Here is a 26,958-nt window from a genome sequence, read left to right on the forward strand (position 1 = left end):
TGTGCATGAATGATGTGTGTGATATGCACATGTGTTGTGTGAGACATGCATATGATGTGAGATACACATGTGGTATATATTATGTGATAGGTACAAGTATATAATGTCTGCGTATGTATCTATGCTTGTGATATGGGTGTGGTTATGTGTGATGTGTAACCTGCCTGTAAATACAGGCTGGAGCTGGTCTATGAAGAGTTTGAAATGCTACACAGGGATTAGTATTTTACCCCAAAGGGGTTGGGGAGCCACTGAAGCTTATTGAACAGGGGGAGACCTAGGCTTTAGAAGCTTCCACTGGGCAGCTGTTTGGAGGATGATTTGGAGAACTGTCAGGGCAGATAGAGGTAGGAAGATGACATGGAGACATGAACTCCAGTAGCTGTGGTGTGAATAGAGAGAAGAGGACTGAGACAAGAGAGATTGGCACCAATCAGCTAAGAGAGGGAGATGAATGAGGGTCCAAGTATCATAGATCTGTGTGCCGTCGGCAGCTTTACCTTCATCACTGCCTCGGTGTGCTCAAGCAGCCAGCCAACCAAAGCATGGCCTGACTCGTGAAATGCCACAATCCTTAGCTCCTCCTTGGACAGAATCTTGCTTTTCTTGGCAGTACCTAAAGAAGCACCAAAGATTTTAGACCTGTCATGCAAAAGTAAAAGTCCTTGGCAATACCTGGGTGAAGTCTACCAGGCACTGTCTTGCTCACAGGTCCTATCTCTACCTTGTATAATCTAAGAAGTGAGGTACAAATTATTCAATTTCTCCAGCCATCTTGCCCTTCTGGATCAGTCTCCCATAACTTCTGTTCACTTAAAAAAGGTTAAAATAGGGCAAGATGTAGTTAGAAACATTTTCCTATTCCTACTCAAATTGTTTAATTTGCCATTGAGTATTCCTTAGCCAATGATGCATATTAGGAAATAGATCTGGAACTTCCAAAATGGCAAGGACCTGAGACCACTAAGTCCAATTCCTTCCTTTTACTTCTAGAGAGTCTCTGATCCACAGATATTAAATGATTTGTCCCAGGTCCCCACGTTAGCCACAGGTGCAGGCCTGAACTGAGAATCTGGCCTTTTCCCATTTATTACATCATACTGCCTAAGAAGCTCAAAAACTTCCTAGAGAAAAAACAGGCTATTTTTCAAATACATTTTAAAATCTCCTTCAGATGAAATTTAAGTACAACATGGCATAGTTGGTTATCACGCTGCTAGAAGTCTCTATTGGATATTTTAAGAAGTGCCCATTAGGGTCGAGTTTGAAAGAATTTATAGCATTATCATAGAACTTGGCATTTGGATGTAACAGATGGAAAGCACACTTCTCAAATATGGGTCACAGTTTCAGATTAGATTTAATTATATGTGGCACATAAGGATGTGATGATTTATGAACCTCCATCAGGAATAAGTTTGTTCCAGGTCACAGAGCCTATGGCATAATAAAAATGTTGCTGAAAAAAAAGTCACTACAAAAATTTTTAAAATAGAAGGGGAATGTCTACAAAATTCCTCCAAAATGTAGGATACGGGGTGGGGGGGGGGAAGGAAGGGATTGGAAAATCTGGGTGCTTTGTCTTGGTCCTACCCTGGGTGTGCCTTGGGGCAAGTAGCCACACTTGGCCTTAATTTCTCCTCACTCTGCTGACCTTACAAAACTATTATCTCCAGTATGATAAAAAATAAAAAAGCATTTTGACAACTGTGAGGCATGACACAGATTTAAGGCAGTATTAAGATTACTGCTTTGACAAGATGAGCAGATCCAGAAAAACATTATACACCTTAACAGCAACATGGGGGGTGTGATGATCAACCTTAATGGACTTGCTCATTTCATCAATACAACAATCAGGCACAATTTGGGGGTATCTGTGATAGAGAATACCATCTGTACCCAGAAAAAGAATTGTGGAGTTTGAACAAAGACCAAAGACTATTACCTTTAATTAAAAAAAAACACGTTATTTTATAATATAATTTTGTTATCTTTTATATTTTATTTTTTTCTTAAGGATATGATTTCTCTCTCATCACATTCAACTTAGATCAATGTGTACCATGAAAACAATGTAAAGGCTATCTTCTGTGGGGGGTGGGAGGAGAGAAGCAAGATCAGGGGAGAAATGCAAAAACCCAAAATAAATAAATAAATAAACAGCTAAATAAAGTTTTAAAAAGATTACTGCTTTGAACTAGTACCACAAGCCTAGTCCTCAGCCTTCATCTTTTTGTTGTTCTAGAAGTGTTGGAAAAACCAAAACTGTCTTCTAAATAAAGCAGTAATCATCTTGTACTGTCCCCCTTTCTCCTTTTGGAAAAGCATAACATCATCAGCCAAATGTCAGTCCTGCACTTAGGAGGCCTCAGAGAGTCTTTGTTATAAAGCACCAGAGGTTCATCTTCTTTGTTCATTTGGTTTAGTTTTGTTTTGAACCAGTGATTTCACTGGTAGAAAAAGGGAAAACCTTCTACTGCCAATGCAGGTCAGTAACTTTTTTGATAGGGATCAGTCTGTGACACAGAGAGGTTAAGGAAGGGTCCCAAAGTCATACAGATCACATCTGTGAGAAAGGGAATAGGAAAGCAGGTCACCCAGTTTGAGGCAGGACCTCCACCAATTACACTTTTTTAAAAAATTCATCTTAGATCAGACAAGAACTTTTCCATTTTCCCCATCTTAAACTTGTTTGATTCCCCTGTCAAATTGTAGTTACTTTTCCCGCCCAGTTTGCAGGGCAATGGGTTAAGTGACTTGCCCAAGGTCACACAGCCAGGTCATTATTAAGTGCCTGAGGTTGAATTTGAACTCAGATCCTCCTGACTCCAGGATCAGTGCTCTATTCACTGCATCATCTAGAAAATTGTATCTGTTGTTATGTCCTTTATTAAAAAAAATAAAGTCAAGTCAAATAGGAATCTTCTACAAAATGAAGGTTCTATAGATATATCTTGGTTAAATTCCCTTATTTGACTGAAAGCAATTCCCCAGAGGAAAAAAAGGTCTTCAAAATTAACAAAAAAGAAAATTAACATTTCCCAATATGAGTTATATCTATTTCCCAACATATCTACTTTTGTAGTTAGAAGATTACAAGCTAATGATGAAGAGGACAAGTTTAAAAAAAAACATCCTGACCATTTGTATAGATTTTTTTAAAAAAAGGATATGAGAATATTACAGGTATTTCCTTAAAATAAAAACCTCAAAATCCTACTGCTATTCTTATTTGAATTTACTTAGTTAAAAATGTTGGATACTTTCTAATGACTTATATGTAATTTTTCTGTGTTTTAGTCTACAGACAACTAGAAATTCTCTGAATCAATGGAAGGAAGCATCGCAATGGCTAGTCCAAAAACAAGCAAACATTTATTAAGTGTGTGCTAAGTGCAAATCACTGAGGAAAGAAAGAAAAAGAGGGGCTTATAAAGATAAAAATTCACACACAAATAAGTATTAAAAATGGCAGTTTTAGGAAGGAGCATTTGGTGAAGAGCAGGGCAAGCCACAAGTTAAAGTAAAAGTGATACATCATCTGACCCTTGAAGAGCAGAGAATTCATTTCAAGGTTCACAACTATGGCCAAAGGGCCAAATCCAGTCCTGTTTAAAGACACTAAAATGCTATTTAAAAAATATAAAAATCCTTTTTAGCTGGGGAGAGGGGAAGGAGGAGGCAATTTGGCCCTTAGTTTGCCAAATCCTGCTCTGATCTCAAATTTCTTGCTGTTTTCTGTTCTGTTGCTGTTCAAATCTATTCAAACCCTAGATTGCTCCCATCATCCACATTCTCCTCTCCTACTCATGTATTGCTCAGCTAGATAGATTAAGCTGTATAAACTTAACTGAGTTCCAACAAACTAATTTCAATCTCCATGTGTTTCAATTACCAGCTCCATACTTCAGATGTCCTGTTAATGTATGTTTGATTGTATACACATGATCTCCCCATCCTCAAGGCCCTATTGGACATTCTAAGTGGATGTTCTATAGGCATCTCGAAGTTCTGTGAGCATCTCAATATCCAAAAGACAACTCACCCCTCTTCTGAACTTCTTATCTTTCTATTCATTCAGGTCACAACTTCAGAGCTATTCTCAACTTCTCCCTCACCTCATATATTCATTCACTGCAAAATCTTGTCATCTCTATCATGACCAGATCTCTCACATACATTCTGTTCTCACAACCACTATCCTGTACAGGACCTCATTATCTCTCATGTGGAAGGTTGGCAATGGCCATTTAGTTGGTCTCCAGTCTTTCCCTACTCCTGTCCCTTATTGAGCCCTCCCCTCCAGTGATTTTAGTAAAGTTGAAGTTTGATTGGGTCACCTCCTCTTAAATTCAATAACTCCTACTATGTTGGAGATAAAATATCATCTCCTCTGTTTCACTATTTTACATTACTGAAAGCCTGGTCTTATCCTATCTCCTAATCCTCTTCAGGCATTTCTTAAGCAGGTCTTCCAATTCATCTTATTCATCACTCCTTTCTACACACTCTATGACCAGCTAACTTGTCTTTCAGTTGCTTAAAATGACTCTCCCATCACTAGTATTTATCCATGATTTTGCATTGGTTGTCCCCACACTATTTTTCCATATCATAGAATCCATCCCTGATTTCCTTTAAGACTTTACTCAAACACTATCTTCTGAATGAAGTTTTTCTTGGTCCCTATAAATTCAAGGACCTTTTCCCTCCATGGTTAACTACTGTGTGCCTTCTGTGTTTTATATATGGCAGAGATGAACTGAGATATAATAAGGAAACTCATATGGAGACAGCCCACAATGGGTCATCCTCTTGATTGAGTGTGCATGGAACTTTCCAGGCAACTTCTGGGCAAATATCTGGTTTGAAGCTGAAGACCAATGACAGTAGGCTAGGGATAGTGCATTGAATTGACTACAAAGAGAAACAGCTTCCTTTTTGTCTTTCTTTTATTGCCACTACAATGCTGAAGTGAACTGTTCTCATGTGGAAGCCAGCACATGGACTGACTTAGGCAAGCTAGAGACTGGAGCTCACAGGCCACAGCTGCCACTTCTACTTGGTGTCTCTCTTGAATAGATGACTGAAGAGGGTTTGAGTGAAGGATGTCTAGCAGGTTTTTTGATTGTTGGGATTATTGTTTTAATCTTACCTACAATTTGTTCAGTCCAATCAGAAAGTACTGTTTACTTAGATCTGAGATTTGCTTCCTAATGTTTTGTTTTATTGTTTCATGAAGTTAAGAAGGGAAAAGATCCTGAGTCCATCAGTCAGAGGTGACTATAAGCAGCTGAAATGTTTTACACTGTTCTTGGAGAAAAGGATGACAAGACAGTTAGCTCAAGCCCTAGTCCACCTACCAGAAGACTTGGTCTTAAAGCTGAAATGATCCTGAAACCCTGAATTAACTTTCTTTTAAAATGTTTCCAGGCGGTTAGGTGTCATAGTGGATAGAGCACTGGCCCTGGAGTCAGGAATACCAGAGTTCAAACTGGCCTCAGACACTTAATAATTACCTAGCTGTGTGGCCTTGGGCAAACCACGTGACCCCATTTGCAAAAACCTAAAAAAAACAACTTTTTCAGAGTAATGTTGTTACCTCTCAACCTTTTAGGAGTTATACTGCTACTTGTTTATGTCCCTGTTAATATATACTCATGAATCACTCATAGTAAACATTTCTTTTGTGTGGAGAAAATAATTAAGTGTCCTACATCTAATTTATATTGACATTACATACCTCTGTACTCCTCTCCTTGAGACCCTCAGGCACCAACCAAGTCTAAGTTTGTTTTTGTTTTTTTTTTTGCAAGGCAAAAGGGGTTAAGTGGCTTGCCCAAGGCCACACAGCTAGGTAATTAAGAGTCTGAGGGCAAATTTGAACTCAGGTCCTCCTCATTGCAGAGTCAGTGTTCTATCCACTGCACCACCTAGCTGCCCCCAAGCCTAAGCTTTCAATGATTTTTTTCCCCCTAGAACTTTGGGGTAAGGGTATAAAGAGTCAGAGTTCAAAAAAAGAATCTAACCCTTCTCTTATAGAGGCTAGATCATCCACCAAGACTGCATCTGGGTCTTTTCATTCCTACAGATTCAGAGCTAAGAGGGAACTTTAGTGAGTTAGGGAGAGGACAAAGACCAGTACCAGCTATTTGTGTTACCACATATATCTGTCCAGGTATAGGCTATTTCTTCTGTTAGGACATAAACTCTGAGGACAGGACTGTTGTCTGCCTTGTACAGTCTTCATCCCTTTAAGTACTTAATTAACACTTTCTGATTAATTGGTCAAAGAGTTCATGAGAAATGGTTTGAAACAAGGCTGGAAAGATAGGCCAACAGTCTGTGTGAGATGGGCTTTAAAATACCAGCTAAGGAGTTTGTGTATAACCAAGAAGGCATGGCCTTTAGAAGAACATATAGTCAGGCCTTAGGAATATTATTTTGGCAGTGATATGAAGGACAGAATGGAGAATGGAAAGCCTGGAAACAGGATGAATAATCAGGCAAATACAGGAATGCAATTGCAATTGAATAAAAAGAGTAAATAAAAGAAAATGAGTTCCTGAACTAGGGCAGTGACCATGTGGATAGAAAGAAGGGGGCAAATGTCAAAATTTCTATATAGAAAAAATGAATGAGACTTGAAAACAACTAGATAGGGAAATTATAGAAAGGAAAGATTCAAAGATGACTACAAGCTTATTAACCTTGGGTGACTAACAAGATGAGAGAAATAGGGAAAGCTGGAAAAGGATGGGTTGTAGTAAGATAGGGGAAGAAAAGGCAAGAAAAAAAATAATCAGTTCTATATCAGACATATTGTATTTGAGATGCCAGTAGGCATTCTCAGAAATGAGCAACTGATGACAGCAAATAATCCAAATAGCAGTTAATCAAAAAATAATATTTTAGAATTTATCTTAGTGTTACTTTTTCAGTTATGAAATGTTAATCAGTAAGATAATAGCTATACTGTGAAGAATTCATAGACTGATAAAATTTTACTGTTAAAAAAGTTCTTAAAATTCATTAATAAAATCCAGATGCATGAATAATACTAAATTACAATCTTTTTTTAAAAAATATCCCACTAATAATAACCTATTATATTAAGAAACATCTATTTCCATTTCCAAACAACTCTAGTGGTTGGAAGTGTTTTCTATACAATGTCTGCAATCCCATTCTTACAAAGACTTTGGAAATTCCATGTGATAAGAGCAATTCCTCTAATACATAAAAGTTGCTCAAACATCTGAAGGGGAGTGATGAGAATCTGTCCCAGATCTATTCTTCCTTGAAGCAATCTTCACATGCATGGCTCTATAAGCAGATTCCATCCCCATCTTGGCTATTCTAGTTCATATCCATTCCAGGTTATCAATGATCATCTGAAAATATGCCAACCATGACCGAACTTCTTATTCCAATGTAGTTTAATTACTAGAGAGCAGAATACTACATTTATTTTTTTAGGTTTTTGCAAGGCAGTGGGGTTAAGTGGCTTGCCCAAGGCCACACAGCTAGGTAATTATTAAGCGTCTGAGGCCGGATTTGAACTCAGGTACTCCTGACTCCAGAGCCAGTGCTCTATCCACTGTGCCACCTAGCCGCCCCAGAACACTACATTTTTATTAATGTAGCTTGATTTCTCCAGGCAAACTCCCTCCCATTCCTCCAATTAACCTTCATATAGCCTGAGTTCCCTGCCTGTCCTTGTAGTTCTCTTCTGCACATAGTCTTCATATCATATTCTAAGAAAAAGAGGCTAATTGATGTGAATTTCCTCTTATTCCCCCCACTCTAAATCTCAGCTATTTGACAGAATATTCTACATCCTACTCCCTATCTTCTCCTTTAATCCATATACTGATAAAGAATGAATGAAAAGGCATCTTTATTAAGCAGAGCACTATGCTAAATGCTGAGAATACACAGAAAAGAGTAAGATGGTCCCTGTTCTCAAGGACCTTGCATTTTGGTAGTTGGGGATGGGTGGATGGGACTGCTGTGCCTGGGGTTTGAGAACTTACCTGCCAAAGATGACTCATACCTTCTGTCATGTCTAGAGAATTGCCCTTACAAATCATTTCCAGTACTACTAGTAAATTCACTAGCTGTCTAGAAATACTACTAGGTTTCCTCCATCCTTAAAAAAATGCACACATGACACTTAAAGACCTTAGCTATCATATTATATCTCTTCTCCCTTTCTCAAATTCCTAATAAAAGTTATTAAAATTTGTTGCCTCCATTTACTCTCCTCTCACTCATTTCTTAAATCCCTTCAATCTAGGTCATCACAGAAATGAAACTGCTCTCTCCAAAGTCACCAACAAGCTCTGAATTGACAAATCTCATGGCCTTTTCTCAGCTCTCATCATTTGTGACTAATCTGCAGCATTTGAAACTATGCTTATTCTCTACTTCCTTGGTTTTGATGATATTACTAACTTTTAAGTTTTTCTTGCTGGGTTTTCACTCATGTCTATCCTCCTAACTATAAATGTACCCCAACGCTCTCTCCTGGACCCTATTCATTTCTCTACCAACAACTGCTCTTTTGGTGATTCATTAGCTCCCATGATTTCAATTAGTTTCTCTATAAAAATGATTCTCAGATGTCTATATCCATCACTAGATACTCTCCTGAATTCTAGTAACATGTCACCAATTGGATGTCATATAGGTATTATGAAATAAACCTAAAACAAAAATCATCATCTATTTGCCATATCCGAGCCCTCTTCTGAACTTCCCTATTTCTGTCAATAATACCACCAACATTCTTCCAATCACCCATATTTATTCAACTGTAATCAATTTTGACTATTCATTTTCCCATCACTCCATATATTACAACAGTTGTCTTTTGCATCCCAATGTGGTACAGTGGATAGAGCCCAGGTCTTGGGAGTCAGGAGGATGGGAGCTTGAATCTGGCCTCAGACACTTGATACTTACCAGCTGTGTGACTTGGACAAGTCACTTCATCCTGAATGCCTCACATCCACAGCCATCTCTAGTCTTCCAGATTCATATCTGGCCATTGGACCAGATGGCACTGGAGCAGAAAGTGAGGCTAGTGACTTAGCATAGCCCCCCTCACTGAGATGCAATTCATGTGCTTATCATGCCATCACCTCCCTGATGTCATGGTCTTCCTTTGAGAATAACGGACAAACATCACCACGCTTCTCTAAAGTCACATGGCTACCCAACTAGATCAGATTTTGACCACTTGTCCCATGAGCTACTGAAAATAGCCTCCTAATTCTTGTCTCAATCTCTCCTTTGGTTAATTCATTCTCCACACTGCTGTCAAAGTGATATTCCTACATCACATATAAGATCATGTCATTCCCCTACTTGATATACACCCCATTCCCATTAGAATAAAACAGAAACTCCTTTTTTTTTGACATTTAAAACTCTTCATAACTGGGCATCAGTCTCCCTTTTCCAACTTTTTAAACCTGACTCCCTTTCATAAATTCTGCCATCTGGCCAAGTTGACCTTCTTGCTGTTTCCTATAGAGGCAAAAACATTTCTTCACCTTCTCAGTGCCTTTGCACAGTCTCTATTCATGGAATGAACTTCTCCCCTTCCTCTCTATCTTTTAGAATGTAGCCTTTCTTTTAAAGTTCAGCTCAACTGGCCCCTGCTATGTAAGGCCTTTCTTGATCCATTCAGCTGCCAGTGAAATTATCTTGCATCTCTTTTGTATCTATTTATCTGTGAATGTCTCCCTGAGAGAACCTAAGTTCCTTGAAGCCAGGGACTGTCATTTTTGGCTCTGGATGTCTAAGGCCTAGCACAGTTTTAGGCACTAAGAAATGGGCTTGATAAATGTTTGTTGCTTGATTTCAGAGAACTTAAGGTTGTTTTTACTTATCTTATCTGATTCCTTAACTTTTCTTTTCTTCCCAAATCATATAAAGCTCAAATCTAAAATGAGATGATTCCAGTCTGTGAGGCTGCTGTATGTTTAGGAGGGATAATGAAATATTTTTTATATAATTGACCTCCTCCCATTTTACAGGTTTATCTATTCAGTGGATAGTTCAATAAATATCATATAATATTTATTTTTATTACACAATGAGAGAAAATACATTGTTAAGAATGGAAGATAAACAATTTTACAGAAATAGAGTCTATGTACCTGCAATTACTCGCTCCACAGCATATTCAAAATTAAATGTATCAATTGATTTGTGTCCTTCTCTTGCAGCATGTAGGGCAGCTTCATTACATATATTTGCAATGTCAGCTCCTATTGGCAAAATGTTTGACAACATTTAATATGTTTAGTAAGAAACTAGAATAAATATAGAGAATTCTGTTATAATATTTATATGGTAAAACATAGGAATTGGTGAATGACAAATCCTGAGGCTTTCCCAACAAAAGTGAGACCCAGAATAGACACAGATAGTGATGTATTTAGTTTGTGTATAATATTATTTCATGTTATTATAGTGGTAGAGCTCTAGACTAGAGTCTTCCTGACTGAGTTCAAGGGTGATCTCGATCTTACAGTGAAAACACAAGGGGTCAAATAAAAAGGAATGAATAAATTATAATGAATCATTAGGATAGAAGATAGAATCTGGATTCAGAATGAGAAAGATGTAGCAGTCACTTTTGTGACTGGCAGAATGTGTTGGGATATTCCTAGAATTGCCAAACCAAGCTCTCTTCCCAGAGCAGTGAGAACATATGGTCTGAATTTGTGGGTAAAGGAGGTAAACGCTTGAAATAAATAGTAGAACCAGTGCACCTTAAGGCCTGAGAGAACAAGAAACCAAGGAAGGAAATTCCAAGTCTTATATGTGCAAACAGGCCCTGCAAAGTCCTAGAGGGAACACTGCAGTGAAGTAGCTTAGGGATAGGAATATTGCTGCAGACACTGAGTTCTTTATTTAGGATTGACCTGCAAGAAGTGGGTGGTCTAACTATATAGTAAAATACTCTGTTCATTTCCCCCCTGGGTGGGAAAATGGCTGTTATTTATTTATAGCTTATTGACTTAACTTATCTTTCACCTGCCCTACAATGCAAAACTTATTCTCAACTCAGACCTCCTTTGAATTGTTTCCCTCAAAGTGAGACAGGAAGGGCTGTGGGAAAAATACACAAAGAACAGTTCCATACATACTACAAAGTAGTAGTTACCTACATAGCTGAAAGAACCTCAAAGAATTCTGACACTTCCTCAAGACAAAACTGAATTGTCCATCTCTACTGGCATTAAAAGAGATGACAAACAAATCCAATACAGACTTAAGAGAATTCTTTGAGAAGGGTCACTAAAATTCAGACCTTTAATTTAGCAATCTCATTATGAGCATATATTTAAAGAAGGTCAATGATAGCAAATAAGATTCTCTGTATAACTAAAAATTCATGACATCATCTGAAAACAGATTATTGGAGACAAAGGGGGTGTTCATTCACTGCAACATGACTAAATTGATATAATACTGCAATAAAATATTATTATGCTATAAGAAAGGAATGAGTAATTTAAAGAAATATAAGATTTGTGTGAAGCAAAGTGACAAAGAAGAACCATAACAGAAACAATGTCTATAATACCATAAAAGAAAGCCTAAGTCAAAGGCAGTCAAACTGATGAATAATGGTGAACAACTGCAATCCTCAAGAGCTAATGAGGAAGCACAGAGTGTTGAGGAACACAGATGTGGGACAGGTAGCTAGCTGGGAGGGTTGAAAGTCAAGTGGAAAAGTTAATTGTTGGGGGCAGAGGTAGTGAAAGGCAACAAGAGAACAAAAAGGGAGGGGGAAAGACCTTAGAAGCACAAACTCTAGGGACTTACAGAAGTAGCATAGAAAGAGATCCATGCACAGCACTAAAGGAACAAAACATTCCAAAAGAGAAAGGAATTCCCATACCGCTAAACCCAGGTGTGAGCTCTGCTAGGCGCTGGGAATAAAAACTACCAGTCTGGGTCAGCTTCAGACTCTTCAGATGCTGTTCAAATATTTCCCTTCTTTCCTGTCATAACAAAAGGACAGACAAATATTTTTTTGGGGGGACACAAACAGACTGGGGGGGAGGTGCCTATGGGATTTGTGTACCTCAGCCACAAATCTTTGGAACAATGGCTCTGACCACCCAAGGAAGGGGCCACCTTCCCCGACACTAAGAAGAGACTTGGTCATGGTTTGGCTTTCAAATACAGCCTGGTTGTGCAGGGTTTTGCTGTGTGAGTCACTAATTTGCCTTCCCAAGCTCCTCTCTAAAGGTGACAAGAACAATTTTGACTTTGATTCGGCTCAAGAAACCATTTCTCTGTCCCCACCACCCTTTGCCCCCTTGCTTTTGCTCCCACAGGACCAAAGTTCCCCTGCAGGCTTGAGTTCCTGTTCCTGGAGGTGCTGCTACAAAGACCCTCTTCTACCAGCAGAGGCTGTGTCCAACCTTAGCTGGGGGGGGAAGAGGGGTGGCAGGCAGCCAAGGAGTGAATGACTCAGCTGGTCCAGGAGGTCCTGATTAAAACACTCAGAGCTCAGTTGCCAGGGCTTTTTTCCCCTTCCTCCTTCAGGGGCAGCTGCACAGTTCAGGCTTTCAGTGCCAGATAGTATCAGGCATTTAAGGTATTTAAAATGAAAACTCTGAGGATGTCTACAAAGCTGCAGATGGAAGGAAGAGATGCCATGCAAGAAGAATGGGATTCTTTTACTTTTCCTCTCTGGATTTGGTTTCAGAGAATTTGCTATAAAACTCAATCCAGGCAAGCAAATTCAACCCCAGATGCTCGGGGAGAAAGAGGAAAAACAACAGTGGATGAACAAAAACAAGTTGCAAAACCAAAGAGAGAGCATTGAGCCAAATAAAGTCTGGACAGATAAGAGTAAAGGAAATTCACTCCCTCCATCTGCAGTGGAGGAATGTTACAAACAAGGGCCATCCCTGTGGGGGCAGCGCTCATAGCCCAGCAAGTTTAGGCAGCTCTTCATTACAAGGGAGAGGAGGCCAAAAAGCTGCACTCAGCCAGTATTTCCATGACAAAAGGATAACCTTACACCCTCAGCCCTGGGAACAAGGAACCAGCTAGTGATTGCTCTCTTCCGCTAATTAATATTTCTCATCCCCTCCCCCTTCCATTAATTGATAAGGGCACACAGGCGAATTTTAATTTTCACAAGCTTCATAATATAGCTATTTACCAGGAAAGAATTCTAAAGGGTCTTGCACATTAGCCTACTGAAAGTCAAATTTCTGTTTCTTACTTGTAGGGTAGGGAGATCAATAAAAATATGTCGGTCAAGTCTCCCTGGTCTCATCAATGCATTATCCAAAATATCAGCTCGATTGGTAGAAGCCAACACTATGACATGATCTGTGGTTCCCATTCCTGTTGAAAGAGCAGAAGAGAAGATTTATTTATTTATTTATTATTATCTTTTGGTTTTATATCATCTTTATTTACAAACACACACACACACACACACACACACATCCCTCTTTCATCCTGTCTAAAGAGGCATCCATGACAAAAAAAAAAAGATAAAGCTGACTTTGTAAAACTTTTAAAGCAATGTATAAAAGTTTGTTTCTGTTTTGTTTTGTTTTTCAGCAGAAGATTCAGAATACAGAGCCAGGCAGGAATTTTCTAAAGAGGTCTAACATAGAGACAATGAGCATCCTGAATCGAGTTATTACCTTTTATCCAAACAATTTTGACAAACAAATATTCAACTACTTTTATCACCTAAGGCAAGACTGTGTCAGAGGGGTAGTCACAAATCCAAGTCAGTAATATGCTTCACAGTAACCAGTTCTAAGTTCTAGACAATACTCCTTGGAGGGATTTAGGTTGCACATAAATGCTTAACAAGAGAGATAGTTTTACTGCACTGTTTAACCTAAGGATCTATGGAGCATTTTCTATTTTCCTCTATCTTCATACAATGGTTTTCCATTGCCTAAAGTGACTTTTTATTTGCACCATCTGCAGTATTTTATTACATTTGGTCAGATAGCAATGGTTTTTCAGGCACAGGGCTTCTTAGGAAAGAATTGTAAAAGAGAGTTCATGGAAAAATCACTAATGAATACTATTAAAATTCACTGACCCTGTCTTTTTAAACAATAAAGCTCAGTTGATACTTAAAAAAAAAAATCAGCCTTTAAAATTACCTATCAGGCCATTTCACCAGAGAGAAGGAAGCTCATATTACAGAGATAATTAAACAAACAAACCCTGCTATCTTCAAGCATATTTCTGCCTCTCAACAGATGGACGTCAACAAAACTCAATTCTGCTTTCTCACTAGCAGCCAAACTGGAAGCTGCCACAGCTTTCCAAGTGGAGAGTTCTATCTGGTCCACGTGCTTGGATGAGTCACAGGCCTGCAGATTCCCAGCACAGGAATTGCAGGAACAAGAGATTCTCACGGAGAGGAGCTAATCATCCTCTGAGAGTGGTTTTGCCTCTACATAAGTAATAGGATAGGGTGGCTTATTCCCAAATGTGTTCCCATCTTGGATCACAAACCCTCTCAAATTCTAAGAGATGAGAAACCTCAGTACTGTTTGGTCTGGTACCCAAGGAGAAACTGGAAGGATGTCAGTCACATGAGACTTAAGTTTTATTCATACTACAAGATCTTAAAGATACAAAAATAAATTCTTGTACTTTTGATAAAAAAAACCCCATCTTAATTAAAATTAGAATGACTTATATAAACAAAAAACCAAAAGTCTCAGACAGAGTACAAATGTCTTATTTCAGCCACTGTGTTCCACTTGTAAGGCAGAGTATTCTAAAGCAGAATCAAATACCCACAGATCCAGGAAATCAAAGGGTATGGGCATGGGAGAAAGCCCTAGGAGATAATCAGTTCATTTCCCTGCCCTCTAGGTGGGGCCTATAACTATCAGATAGATAGAAATCTAGTGTACTTTAACAGACCTCTGAGAATGATTCTATCATTTTCCCTCAGGAATCTAGGCCAGTATTTATCTTAGGTTCTGAAATGTTTCTCCTCTAAAGAGGTCAAGCCAGTGAGCACAGAATTTTTAAAATATATCATTTAAACAAGTAGCCAAGATTTTGGAAAAAACCACAGATGGTAAAACAGAAAACATGGTCAAAGTAGAAAGAACACTGACCTCACAGAAGGAAGACCTCAATTATAGTTCTGTCTCCTCCAATTACTAGTTGGGTGACTCTTAAGCAACTCATATAACCTCAGTGAGCCTCAGTTTTATTATCTGTAATGTGGGGATGATACATGTTCTGCATGTCTCACTGGATAATTATGAGGATCAAATGAGAATGTAGGTGAAGGTGCTTCGGGAACAATAAAGCCATGCAATTATATGATATCATGATTAAAACAAAACAGTACAGGCATACAAAAAACTTCAAAACACATGGGGTATGAGGAATAAATATTAATTTCAAAAAAGACCAATAAAATCACTGAAGCCTTTTTCCCCATGGCAGCCTTTCTCCCAATGGTGAGTTTTTCCAGGAAAGATCCACATCAACCCCAATTCTTTTTTTTAACTAGGAATTTGGCCCCATCCACCCAGCACCGCTAACCCCTGCAGGTACTTCCATTTCCCACACCCCACTTTTCTGGTCCCCTTCATGTGCTATCTATTCTGGCATTATAATGGAAGCTTCTTGATGGCAGAGACTGTCCATATATCCTCAAAGGTCAGGGCAGGATTTTTAGTTATTAAAGCAAACCAGATTAGAGCCCAGCAAAGGGTCTGGCAATGGTCACTGATGACTTATTTGGAAGAGGGATGTTTGCAATGCTATACAAAGTGAGCAAAAACTCTCCAATTTGGACCCTCTCCTTCAAAGCAAAACTGCGGGTCAGTTTGACCTACACATTCTGCATATTCCTGAGGCCATGTTTTCCAGGGTTTTTTTCTCCCCTTTTCTTCTGTAGTCTACTGTCATATGTAGAAAAATGTAGTCATATAAGATGTATCCCAAGAGATGGAGGACATATTTCAGAGGCTATTTTTAGCCTGGGTTTGAGGAAGGACTGGCCCAGTCAACTCCCTTTCAAACAAGTCACCATAACTTACAGAGGCTATTAGGCTTATGAACCTACTCTGAGTCTCTCAGAGAAACAAAGCTATCTTAGACTTACTACCTGAGGTCCTAGTGCAGGGTGACTTTCCCTGACCAAAGTTCAAGTGTTTGAGCTGAAAATGGACAAGTGAGTTAGCACTGGGCTAACCTCTGCCACAGAAGTGCCTCCAAATAGAAACGAGGAGATTTTTTTCTCATCCCAAAAAAACCCTGCAATACTGCACACCTCTAAGAGGTGGGCCAAAAAACTCTGGCATAACCTTCACAATGTACTCACCAATTTGACACTTTGAAGGAATGTAGTAAAATTAGAAATTTTCAGAAAAAAAAGTACAGAGAAGGGTCTATACCCTGAAGAGATGGGGGGGGGAAAGGGTAAAAACATCACTTGTACAAAAATATTCATAGCAGCCCTGTTTGTGGTGGCAAAAAATTGGAAATTAAATGAATGTCTTTCCATTGGGGAGTGGCTTAGCAAACTGTGGTATATGTACGACAGGGAACACTATTGTTCTATTAGAAACCAGGAGGGACGGGATTTCAGGGAAGCCTGGAGGGATTTGCATGAACTGATGCTGAGTGAGATGAGCAGAACCAGAGGAACGCTGTACACCCTGTACATGGGGGTGATGATCAACCTTGATGGACATGCTTATTTCATCAGTGCAATAATCAGGGACAGTTTGAGGCTGACTGCAATGGAGAATGTCATATGTCCAGATAAAGGACCATGGAGTTTGAACAAAGTTCAAGGACTCTTCCCTTTAATTAGAAAAGAAAAAACTGCTATCTTATTGTTGGATCTTGTTATCTCTTGTACTTTATGTTTCTTCTTTGGCGATGTGATTTCTCTCTCATCAAACCCAATTTGGATCAATGTACAACATGGAAACAATGTAAAGACTGGCAAATTGCTTTCTGTGGTGGGGGGAGGGAAGTGAGATGGGGGAAAAATTGTAAAACTCAAAATAAGAACTTAAAAAAAAGAATTAAAAAAAAAGTAAATAGAAGAGGTCCAATGCAGACTTCTCTATTACTGAAGTGCAAAAGAGCAAGCAGTTATGGTAGTGGCTATGGAAAGACCTGAAGAGAAGGCACAGCGAACAGTGACTAATGTAGAAATCCCTAATAAGAGCCAGAGCTAAGAAACAAAACCAGCTTCAGTTAAAACAACAACAAACCCCCCAAACTTTAATTATATGGCTAAGAAGGGGAAGAAAGGGATTTTTGAATAAGGAAACTGCCCAGTTGAGTAACAAAAATTTAACGATTTTCCCTTCTTAATTGTAATATAAAAGGATTTTCTCATTTTAATCATGAACCTGCAATGCTATTTAAGTTTCCAAATAGACCAAGGTCATCTAATACAACTATTCTTGGAATTCCATGTCAAAGTTGACAAATTTCAAATCTGCAAGCATCCTTGTTTATGTCCATATCCAGCTGATCTCACCATGGAGATTACAGACTTGCTGACAGATCTTTAAAAACAGTCAAGCTGCTTCCAAAGGCTTAATGTAGCACTTTCACCAGTTCTGCCAAGAATTCCGTATTAAAGATATGATGCACTTTATGTGAGCTTATTCAAACTGTCCCAGCAGAGCATCAATATAGATTCACATTTTCAATTTGTATAAACTTTTACATGATCACACAACATAAATGATCCTTACCTTTCTGACACTCAGACCAGAGAGCTAGTAATTTGAGCTTGGACTCACTCATTACTCCTGGAGAGATTTCTACAGTAAAAGTTTATAGCAGGGCGGCTAGGTGGCACAGTGGATAGAGCACTGGCCCTGGAGTCAGGAGTACCTGAGTTCAAATCCAGCCTCGGACACTTAATAATTACCTAGCTGTGTGGCCTTGAACAAGCCACTTAACCCCACTGCCTTGCAAAAACTTAAAAAAAAAAAAGTTTATACCAATCCTTCTAATCCTCTAATTGTAATTTAGGGTCATATCGTTCCATTATTATTTTCCTACATTAAGGGAGTATCTTCATCAAAAGAAAAGGATTAAAAATTGAAAGGAACTTTAGAGATCTAATTCAATTCCCTCATTTTATAGAACTGAGAAGACTCAGAAAAGGGGGTGATTTCAGACATCTGGGGTTCACAAAAGAACCAGATTTTTACATTCAAGTCCTAACATAGTATTTCTTCTTCTTCCTCCTTCCTACAAAATTTTTCCTTTCACTACTCAACATGTCCAAAATGGAATTCACCATCATCCCCCCAAAAACCATGCTTATTTAGAATTTCCCTAATCTTTTCATCATTCTTCTAGGTATGGTGTCAACCTTGACTGCCCACTCTCTCTCATTCATCATCAATCATATGTTATTTTGTGTTTAATTATTTATGTAATTTCCTTCTCAGGAAAAAAATGAAAATTGCTTTAGGGCAGGGGACATTTTATTTTTATCTTTTGCCTTCCCCCCTTCCAAAAAGTGATACAAGTTTCTACCATCAAGATGGACATTTCCTAGGTTAAATTCTGATCCTAAAGGGTCTTTTTATTAAATTTTTAAATACAATAAAACTTTATTTTGTAAAAAAAATTCTTAGCTTGCAGGGCCTGACTTGGCTACTAGCAGGTCAGGGCCTATGGCTTGTTGAGTTTTCTGAAGCACAAGAAGTAACCTGAGTATAGAAAGGTTTATTATTGTCCAAATTAAAAAACAAAAAACAAGGACAAATGAATGATTTCTTTCATATTTTGGGGAGCTACATTTGAAATAGGTAAAACTAGACTTGTTCAAGGCTAACAATGATACTAGAGAAGCAGCTAAAACTTTGCCTTTTGCCTTAGATAGAGGAGTTAATTTGGTCAATTCATCTATCTATCTGAGGCTTGTCAGTAAGAGGGAAAGTAAAAAAAAAGTAAAGGTAAAAGAGTAAAATGAATATTCTGATTGTTCAGCCAGTTCAATATTAAAAGGCAATAAATAGCCTTTTGAGTGCCATTTAGGTTGCCCACCTGAGAGAATGCCAGACTCTCAGAGCTGGAAGAAACCTCAAAGGTCTAGTTCAATCTCTGATAAACTAGGTCAATTATGCTCCTGGTGACAAATTAGTTCAATACAGTTCTTATGTCTTAAATATTTATTCTTTTAGGTAGAAAATGAAAAATGAAAATTTTCTGAAAGCAGGGATGAGTATAGTGGTTCAACTTGCCTATTAACATCTAATTCTTCTATCATTAAATGTCTAGTCAAGTTTGCTATGAGCAGTTGTTTGTGTTCCAGATATAGACTTCGATGTTTATCACAACTTTATCATTCCCAGGATTACTTTAAAGTCTTCACTGAGCTTTTCCTGGGAGCTTAACAAGCAGGACCTCTATGACTCTTTTCTCTCTGCTACTGTGACCCATCCCCCAGATAAGAGCCAACTGTCTTTTTAAGTAAGCACATGTATACAAGCAAGAAAAAGACTGTCTCAGAAGATCTTTGTTCAAAACAAGGATATACCAATTTGCTTGTCTAGGGAACTTGATAAATCACTTAATCTCACTGAGTCTTAACATGCTTCTCTGTCAAATGAAAATAATACTTATCTTGCTGCATCAAAGGGTTGCTGTGAGATTCAAAGAGAAATGTAGATGAGGCACTTTGAAAACCTTAAAGCATTTTTATAAATAAAGCCTTATTAACAAGTTATAGAGGTATTTCAGTTATAATACCAATCAAGCAAGTGATACTTAATAAATACTAATAATTACATTTAAATTTAATAGAGGGGGTCTAGAAGAAAGAGGTCTAGTGGGAATTCTAATTCTAATTCTGGTGTGGTATGGGGAACTAGTGGATTTACTAAGAGTCAGAAGACAAGGAGAGTACATTTTATACTGGTATTTCTGAGGGGAGCTAGGTGGCACAGTAGATAGAGCATTGGTCTTGGAGTCAGGAGAACAACTGTGCCCTCAGACACTTGATACCTACTAGCTTGGACAAGTCACTTAACCCTGACTGCCTCACATGCAGGGCCATCTCTAGTTGACTCTATCTGATCACTAGATCCAGATGGCTCTAGAGGAGAAAATGAGACTGGTGACTTAGCACAGCACCTCCTATTCCTCACTCAAGTCTAATTCACTTGCTTGTCATGGAATCACCTCCCTGATGTCATGTTCTTCTTTGAGAACAAAGGCCAAACATTATCATCAAAGAGGGGAGCTAGTTCTCATCTGAGGACGCTTCTTGATCCATAATGCTTAAACCATAGAGACTTTTCTATTTATCATCATTTACAGGAATCATTCTATATTCAGTTCTTTGGGATCTCACTATTCATGAAGTAAAACACTGGCTTTCTTATATAACAGAACTTGATTATTAAACTAGTGATCATCCAAGGTATAAACCGAAGATTTTTAATAGTTATCAATTAACTGGTAGTTAGAAGTAATGAGAGATAGTTAAGAAAGCTGGTCTTCAGGAGCAAAGGTAGAAATCATCATGTAAATACTTAATAATATTAACACTTGGTTTAGGTTCACAATAACAATCCAAGAGATGCAACTTTCCTGGTGGCAGAGGCCTTTTGAGGCATGATTTGGGACCCAAATAAAAGAAATCTTACTGGAAAAAAGCTATCATTTCCCTCACCTATTTTTTTCCTTCTGCAGGGAAACTAGTACCAATTCATTGTACCGCAAATCCCAGCCCTTCACTGCCCTTGCTGCCCTCCTCCAGATAGATATTCTGCAGCCTCCTAAAGATGTCCAAAACTGCAGATGCAGTAAGAGAAGGCAAAAACAAGTGGTGAGATCACCTTTCTCCTTCTGAACACAAATCTCCTCAAAGCATTATGGGACTAGATGGGCCCACAAATTGTGGGACACTGAAAACATACCAGAGAACCAGAATGAGCCTGGGAACCACTAAAACTCTCAGACCTTGTGGATGAACTTCTATCAACATCTGTACCAAACTGTCCATGTGAAAGTGATTTAAAAAAAAAACAAACCAAGTGTAGGGGCAGCTAGGTGGCACAGTGGATAGAGCACTGGCCCTGGAGTTAGTCAGAATCTGAATTCAAAATCCAGCCTCAGACACTTAATAACTGCCTAGCTGTGTGAGCTTGGTTAAGTCACTTAACCCCATTGTCTTGCAAAATCAAAGAAAAATTTTAAAAAACCAAATTTCTCCCCAAATTTCTTTTCTTTTTTTAGGTTTTTGCAAGGCAAATGGGGTTAAGTGGCTTGCCCAAGGCCACACAGCTAGGTAATTATTAAGTGTCTGAGACCAGATTTGAACCCAGGTACTCCTGACTCCAGAGCCAGTGCTTTATCCACTGTGCCACCTAGCTGTCCCCCCTCCCCAAATTTCTAAGAAACCTAGGAAGACTTGTATGAATTGATACAAGGCAAAATGAATAGATTCAAGAGAACAAATCATACAATAACAATATGGTAAAGTCAAATAACTTTGAAAGACTAATTCCAATCATGATTCCAGAGGGCCGAGGATGAGGAAGTAAGCAACTTTCCTCTGGGAAAGGTGATAGTCCCAGTGCAGAATGAAACAGGTTTTTTTGGTCAAAGTAAATATGGGAATCTGTGTGCTTCATTATGAATATGCTACAAACATTTTGGTTTTTTTTCTTTTCCTTTGGGGAAGGAAAAACAAGTTTTTAATTGAAAAAATTTAAACCATTAATCTCTCATTAAATTTCATCCTATTAGACTCAACCTAGTAAAGGCAGCAGGATAAACTGAAGTATGGGGAACCTTTTTTCTGCCAAGGACCAATTGGCTATTTATAAAATCATTCACAGGCCACACAAAATTATCAACTTAAAAATTAGCCTGCTATATCTGGTGAAACATTTAATTAATTCACCCCCAAAAAGCTTCTAGATTTAGTGAATATCAATTTCTGCCTACAGCTGCTATAGTAGTGTCAGGTCAAACGATTTTAAGGGCCTCATGGCCCATGGGCTACACATTCCCTTCTCTGTCTCTGAAATTGCAGGTAGAAAATTAATTTGGTCTCAGGAAGATGTAGGTTCAAGTCTGATCTCTGATACTTTCTCTCTATGTAACTTTTATTTTTAAAGGTTTTTGCAAGGCAAATGGGGTTAAGTGGCTTGCCCAAGGCCATAAGAGTTAGGGAATTATTAAGTATCTGAGGCTTATTTGAACTCAGGTACTCCTGACTCCAGGGCCGGTGCTCTATCCACTGTGCCACCTAGCTGCCCCCTATGTAACTTTTCTAAGTAACTTTTCTGGGACTTATCTGCTAATATTTTTTAATTCTAACTTTCCTGTCATTCAATGTATCAGCTATCTTAGTTTTGTGTTATGAAAATGTAACAAAACATTATCATCTAAAATTTCATCATGTTCACTTATGAAAAATTCAGAACAGAAGCAATCATAGATTCTCTGGGGTATTCCATCAGAAAATCTTCTCCAAATTGACATTACCAACACATAAATGAGTATTCTTTGGGTTGAACTGCATACCCAATTAACTGAACTACTATCAAATACACATCTTTGTCTTGTTCACAAGAACAACAGGAGAGTTGTCCAATATTGGTGAAATGTGAGTAAACTATCTACACTGAGACATCTCAAAAAAGAAGAAAAAAGTCACTTCAGAAACCTTTTCTTTAAATTTAAAATATTATTTAAATATATCACTTATAAAAAGAAGACAATTTGGGGGCAGCTAGGTGGCACAGTGGATAGAGCACCGGCCCTGGAGTCAGGAGTACCTGAGTTCAAATCCGGTCTCAGACACCTAATAATTACCTAGCTGTGTGGCCTTGGGCAAGCCACTTAACCCCATTGCCTTGCAAAAACCTAAGGAAAAAAAAAAAGACAATTCTGTTATCTTCTACTAAATAGTACATGAAATAGGCAGAAAAAACTTTTATTTACTGTGTAACCATCTACTTTGTGTCATTGAATACATATCTAGAATTCATGAAACAGGTTGCTTATTAAAAATAAATAAATTTGGAGATGATGTACAGACATGTTGATCATGGTTGGTTTACTTAACTAATGACTGTGGTCAGGAAATCAAAAATGCTGTTCAACCTGGCAAAGTGGGAAATAATGCTAATGTTTCTACTTGTAAGCTGTATCCCTTTCTAATGGGCCAAAAGTCCCAAAGGAAGACAAAACCATTAGACTAAACAACAAAGTGTTCCTACTCATTTGCTCATCCTGGCAACTCCTGAGAAATCTTGGTTTATACACACTCTTTTACATTTAGAAGAAAGGAAGTAATCTAGTAGTCTCGGTGAGGAGAGGGGGCTGGAATATAATTCCATTTATATAAGATCAACTGATATTTAAGGGGATTTAAGTTGTATCAATACTTATTTTTCCTACTATATGTCAATGAATATTGAAGGAATTATCAGGAAGCTTAATTTGCTAATCAAATCATTACTTAAAAGGAAGTCTTTCAGATATTATTTGAAGACAACTGACTCCTTACTCTAAAAGCAACAATGACAGATATGAGGCCAGTATTTAAATAAAAAAAGCTACTGTATGACTGTCTACCCGCCAAACAGAGAGAAACAATTTGTTTTTCATCATGAACACCATAAGTAAAAAATGTTTTATCAGAAAGGATTTATACTAAGTAGAAATGGTTTGATATTAGGAAAACTCTCAACATAATTGAACAAATCAGTTACAAAACCAATAGAAATTATATGATTATCTCAATAGAAGCTGAAAAAGTCTTTGACAAAATACAACATTCATTCCTATTAAAAAAAACCTATACAATCTAAGAATAAATGGAGTTTTCGTTAAAATAATTAGCAGTATCATCTCTAATATTTTATTTTCTCCTTAAGGATATGATTTCTTTCTCAACACATTCAATTTCAATCAATGTATATAGCATGGAATCAATATAAAGATTATCATACTGCCTTCTGAGGGGGGAGGGGGGAAAAGTATAAAATTCAAAACCTTACAAAAAATGATAGGTAGAAACTACTTTTATATATAACTGGAAAGCAAATAAAATATTTTTTAAAAAAATAAGCAGTATAGGGGCGGCTAGTTGGCGCAGTGGATAGAGCACTGGCCTTGGAGTCAGGAGTACCTGAGTTCAAATCCGGCCTCAGACACTTAATAATTACCTAGCTGTGTGGCCTTGGGCAAGCCACTTAACCCTACTGCCTTGAAAAATCTAAAAAAAAAAAGCAGTATCTATCTAAAACCATCAGCAATATGTAATAGGGATAAACTAGGAGCACTTCCAAAAAGTTCAAGGATGAAACAAGGATGCCCATTATCACCACTACTATTCAATATAGCTATGAAGCAGCAATCACCAAAACTGTCTGGTACTGGTTAAGAAAGAGTAATGGGGAGTGGCTAGGTGGCACAGTGAATAGAGCCCAAGAGTCAGGAGTACCCCAGTTCAAAACAGGCCTCAGACCTAGCTGTGCGGCCTTGGGCAAGCCACTTAACCCCATTGCCTTGCAAAAACCTTAAAAAAAAAAAAAAGAAAAAAAGAAAGAGTAATGGACCAGTGGATTAGAATAGGTACAAAAGGAACAGTAGTAAATGACTATAATAATCCACCAGGAAAACTGGAAATACAGCAAAAGCTAGGCATAGAATCATAACTCATGAGTTATGGGAAATGGGAACAGGATTTAGACATAAAGGGTAATATCACAGACCAATAAAGAGATAAACACTCTCTATCAGTTGGATATATGGAAAAGGATGAAATTTAAGAGCATACAAATTTTTTTTATCATGAACATGAGGTGAAAAATTTTTTCCAAAGGCACTTACAATATATGTATGTTGGGGGGGCAGCTAGATGGTGCAGTGGTAGAGCACTGACCCTGGAGTCTGGGGGACCTGAATTCAAATCCATGCATTTGATAATTACCTAACTGTGTGACCATGAGCAAGTTACTTAGCCCTACTGACTTGCAAAACTCAGAAATAAATGAATAAATGATAATATATGTATGCTGGTTTGTAAATTATATATGTTACTATATTAATATAGTATGTATATTATACAGCTTCCACAAAAAAGGAAACTTAAAAAAGAGAAAATAATTATGAAATAAATACTTCAAAAGAAGATATTTTCTTTATTAATGGAGTAAAACTCTTTTTGGTTCTATTTTTATCCAAAGAATTTTAGTGAGAGCAATATGATTAAATATTTAATTATTTTTTGCAATTTTTCTTTTACACTTTATAATACGGGCATTCAAATGTTTGTTTCTAAGTTTGGTTTATTTTAAGACTTGGTATCAGCTTCAAAGACTAAGGAAATAACAGTCCCAATCTTAAGAGTTATGTTGAATTCTGGTAACAAGATTTATGAATAATATTAATAAAGCAGAGATTTTCTTGAGGAGGGCAGCTAGGAACTCCATTTTTTATACAGATTAGTTTAAGGAACTTGCATATTTAGGTTAGAGAGAAGATGGGAGTGGGGGGGGAAGAGGAAGAATATGATAACTGTCTTTAATGTGTCTGAAGGCAGTATATGGAGAAGGAAGGATTAAATTGTTCTGTTTGGCCACAGACAATAGAAAAGCAATGATAGGCAAAAGCTTCAGAGGCAAATTTAGCCTTGACAAAATGGAAGACTTTCTGTCAACTAAAACTGTCCAAAAGGATAATGATCTGTCCAGAGAGGTAATAGACTGTGTCTCCTTGAAGGTCTTTAAGCAGAAGCTAGATGACCAGTAAGTAACTGGGTGGGCTAAGAGTGGGTGTCCTTTTCATGTGTAAGTTGGACCCGATGACTGATGAGATTCTTTCCAAAGTTCATATTTTACGATTCCACCAAATCTAACAAAGACAATCAACAAAGGTAGGCAAATGAAAATAGAAGAAGTACATTACTGACTGTACTTCCTAAATCATGATACTCAATTTTTAATCTCATTCAACAATTATAATTATGCAAAGCTTTGCAATGAAATTTGACCATCGAAGTTCTAGCTTACCTGATGCTGTTTGTGGGTAGGGAGGGAAATGGGTCTCTAGAGGGCAGGAGCCAGGTCCATGTGGGTGGATGTTCCAAATAGTGAGAAAGGGGCAGCAGCAGATCAAATAACAAACTGCTTAGAGAGACTATGTTTCTTGGTAATTGATAAACTTCTGCATTTATTTCCAAGCTATCCCTCCAATGTTTTTCTTTTGGGGGCTGAGGGAGTGTGGGTTGGTAAGGAATCTTGGAAGATCTGAGAATGTAAGGTCCTTGTAAGAAGCGATGATTTTATTTATGATTCTTGTATTTCTAGATTTTAGCACAATATTTGTTGATTGATCCAAGAGAATTCTGTGCTTGCTAATATGCCTCTAGCCTCCTGCCTCTTGCTACTTACTGTTCACTTCTGTCATAGCTTGGCCTGCCCTGCTCCTTCAAAGACTTTCTTTGTTTTGATTCTTCCTCTAAATAGGGGGTAATGGAAGAAGCCAAGCAGAAAATGACTTTCTAGTCCCAAAAATACTGGGTAAAGATGGGAAAGAGGCTAGGGCTAGATGAGGAATGACTTTTGGTCCACCTACTTACCTATCTATCAGCCCATCTGCCTAGGAAGGATTACTGAAAAGACAGGTGGTGGCTCCACACACAATGCTGCCAGGAAGAAGGAAAACAGCAAAGACAGCTGGTGACCACAAGTATGGTCATCAGCTGGACTTCTCTCCTCAGATCTGGTATTTTCTTCCTGAATCCCACTGGAGCATCATGTGGCATCCTATCCTTGAGAAGGGTAGTAGACACTGTTGATTCAAAACTAAAAACTTTATCTATATAAAACTATTTGCTACAAGAGAGAAGAGACTGTCTTTCAGATGAACCAGAAAGTTAATCCCAGGGCCAGCAGCATACTA

At 38.0% G+C, this 26,958-nt stretch overlaps 1 protein-coding gene and 1 long non-coding RNA gene across 7 annotated transcripts in view; both read right to left on the reverse strand.

Annotated features, from left to right (window-relative positions):
* The window catches only part of SPG7 (SPG7 matrix AAA peptidase subunit, paraplegin), an 89,961-nt gene that overhangs the window by 12,614 nt on the left and 50,389 nt on the right, over positions 1-26,958 (reverse strand). For all 6 annotated transcript variants that reach the window (XM_074200946.1, XM_074200959.1, XM_074200953.1 and 3 more), the window contains 4 exons: positions 13,268-13,392; positions 11,927-12,029; positions 10,173-10,283; positions 501-616 (listed from right to left, as the gene is read on the reverse strand). In XM_074200946.1, the coding sequence (XP_074057047.1) occupies positions 501-616; positions 10,173-10,283; positions 11,927-12,029; positions 13,268-13,392 (455 nt within the window). The remainder of the gene's footprint in view (positions 1-500; positions 617-10,172; positions 10,284-11,926; positions 12,030-13,267; positions 13,393-26,958) is intronic.
* On the reverse strand, positions 13,472-26,954 carry LOC141498058 (uncharacterized). Its single transcript, XR_012471533.1, has 2 exons — positions 26,636-26,954; positions 13,472-25,908 (listed from the first exon to the last, which is right to left on the reverse strand). It is a non-coding gene; the product is annotated as an uncharacterized LOC141498058 (long non-coding RNA).

The sequence above is a fragment of the Macrotis lagotis genome, chromosome 1, assembly GCF_037893015.1.
Source record: "Macrotis lagotis isolate mMagLag1 chromosome 1, bilby.v1.9.chrom.fasta, whole genome shotgun sequence".
Classification (NCBI taxonomy): domain Eukaryota; kingdom Metazoa; phylum Chordata; class Mammalia; order Peramelemorphia; family Peramelidae; genus Macrotis; species Macrotis lagotis.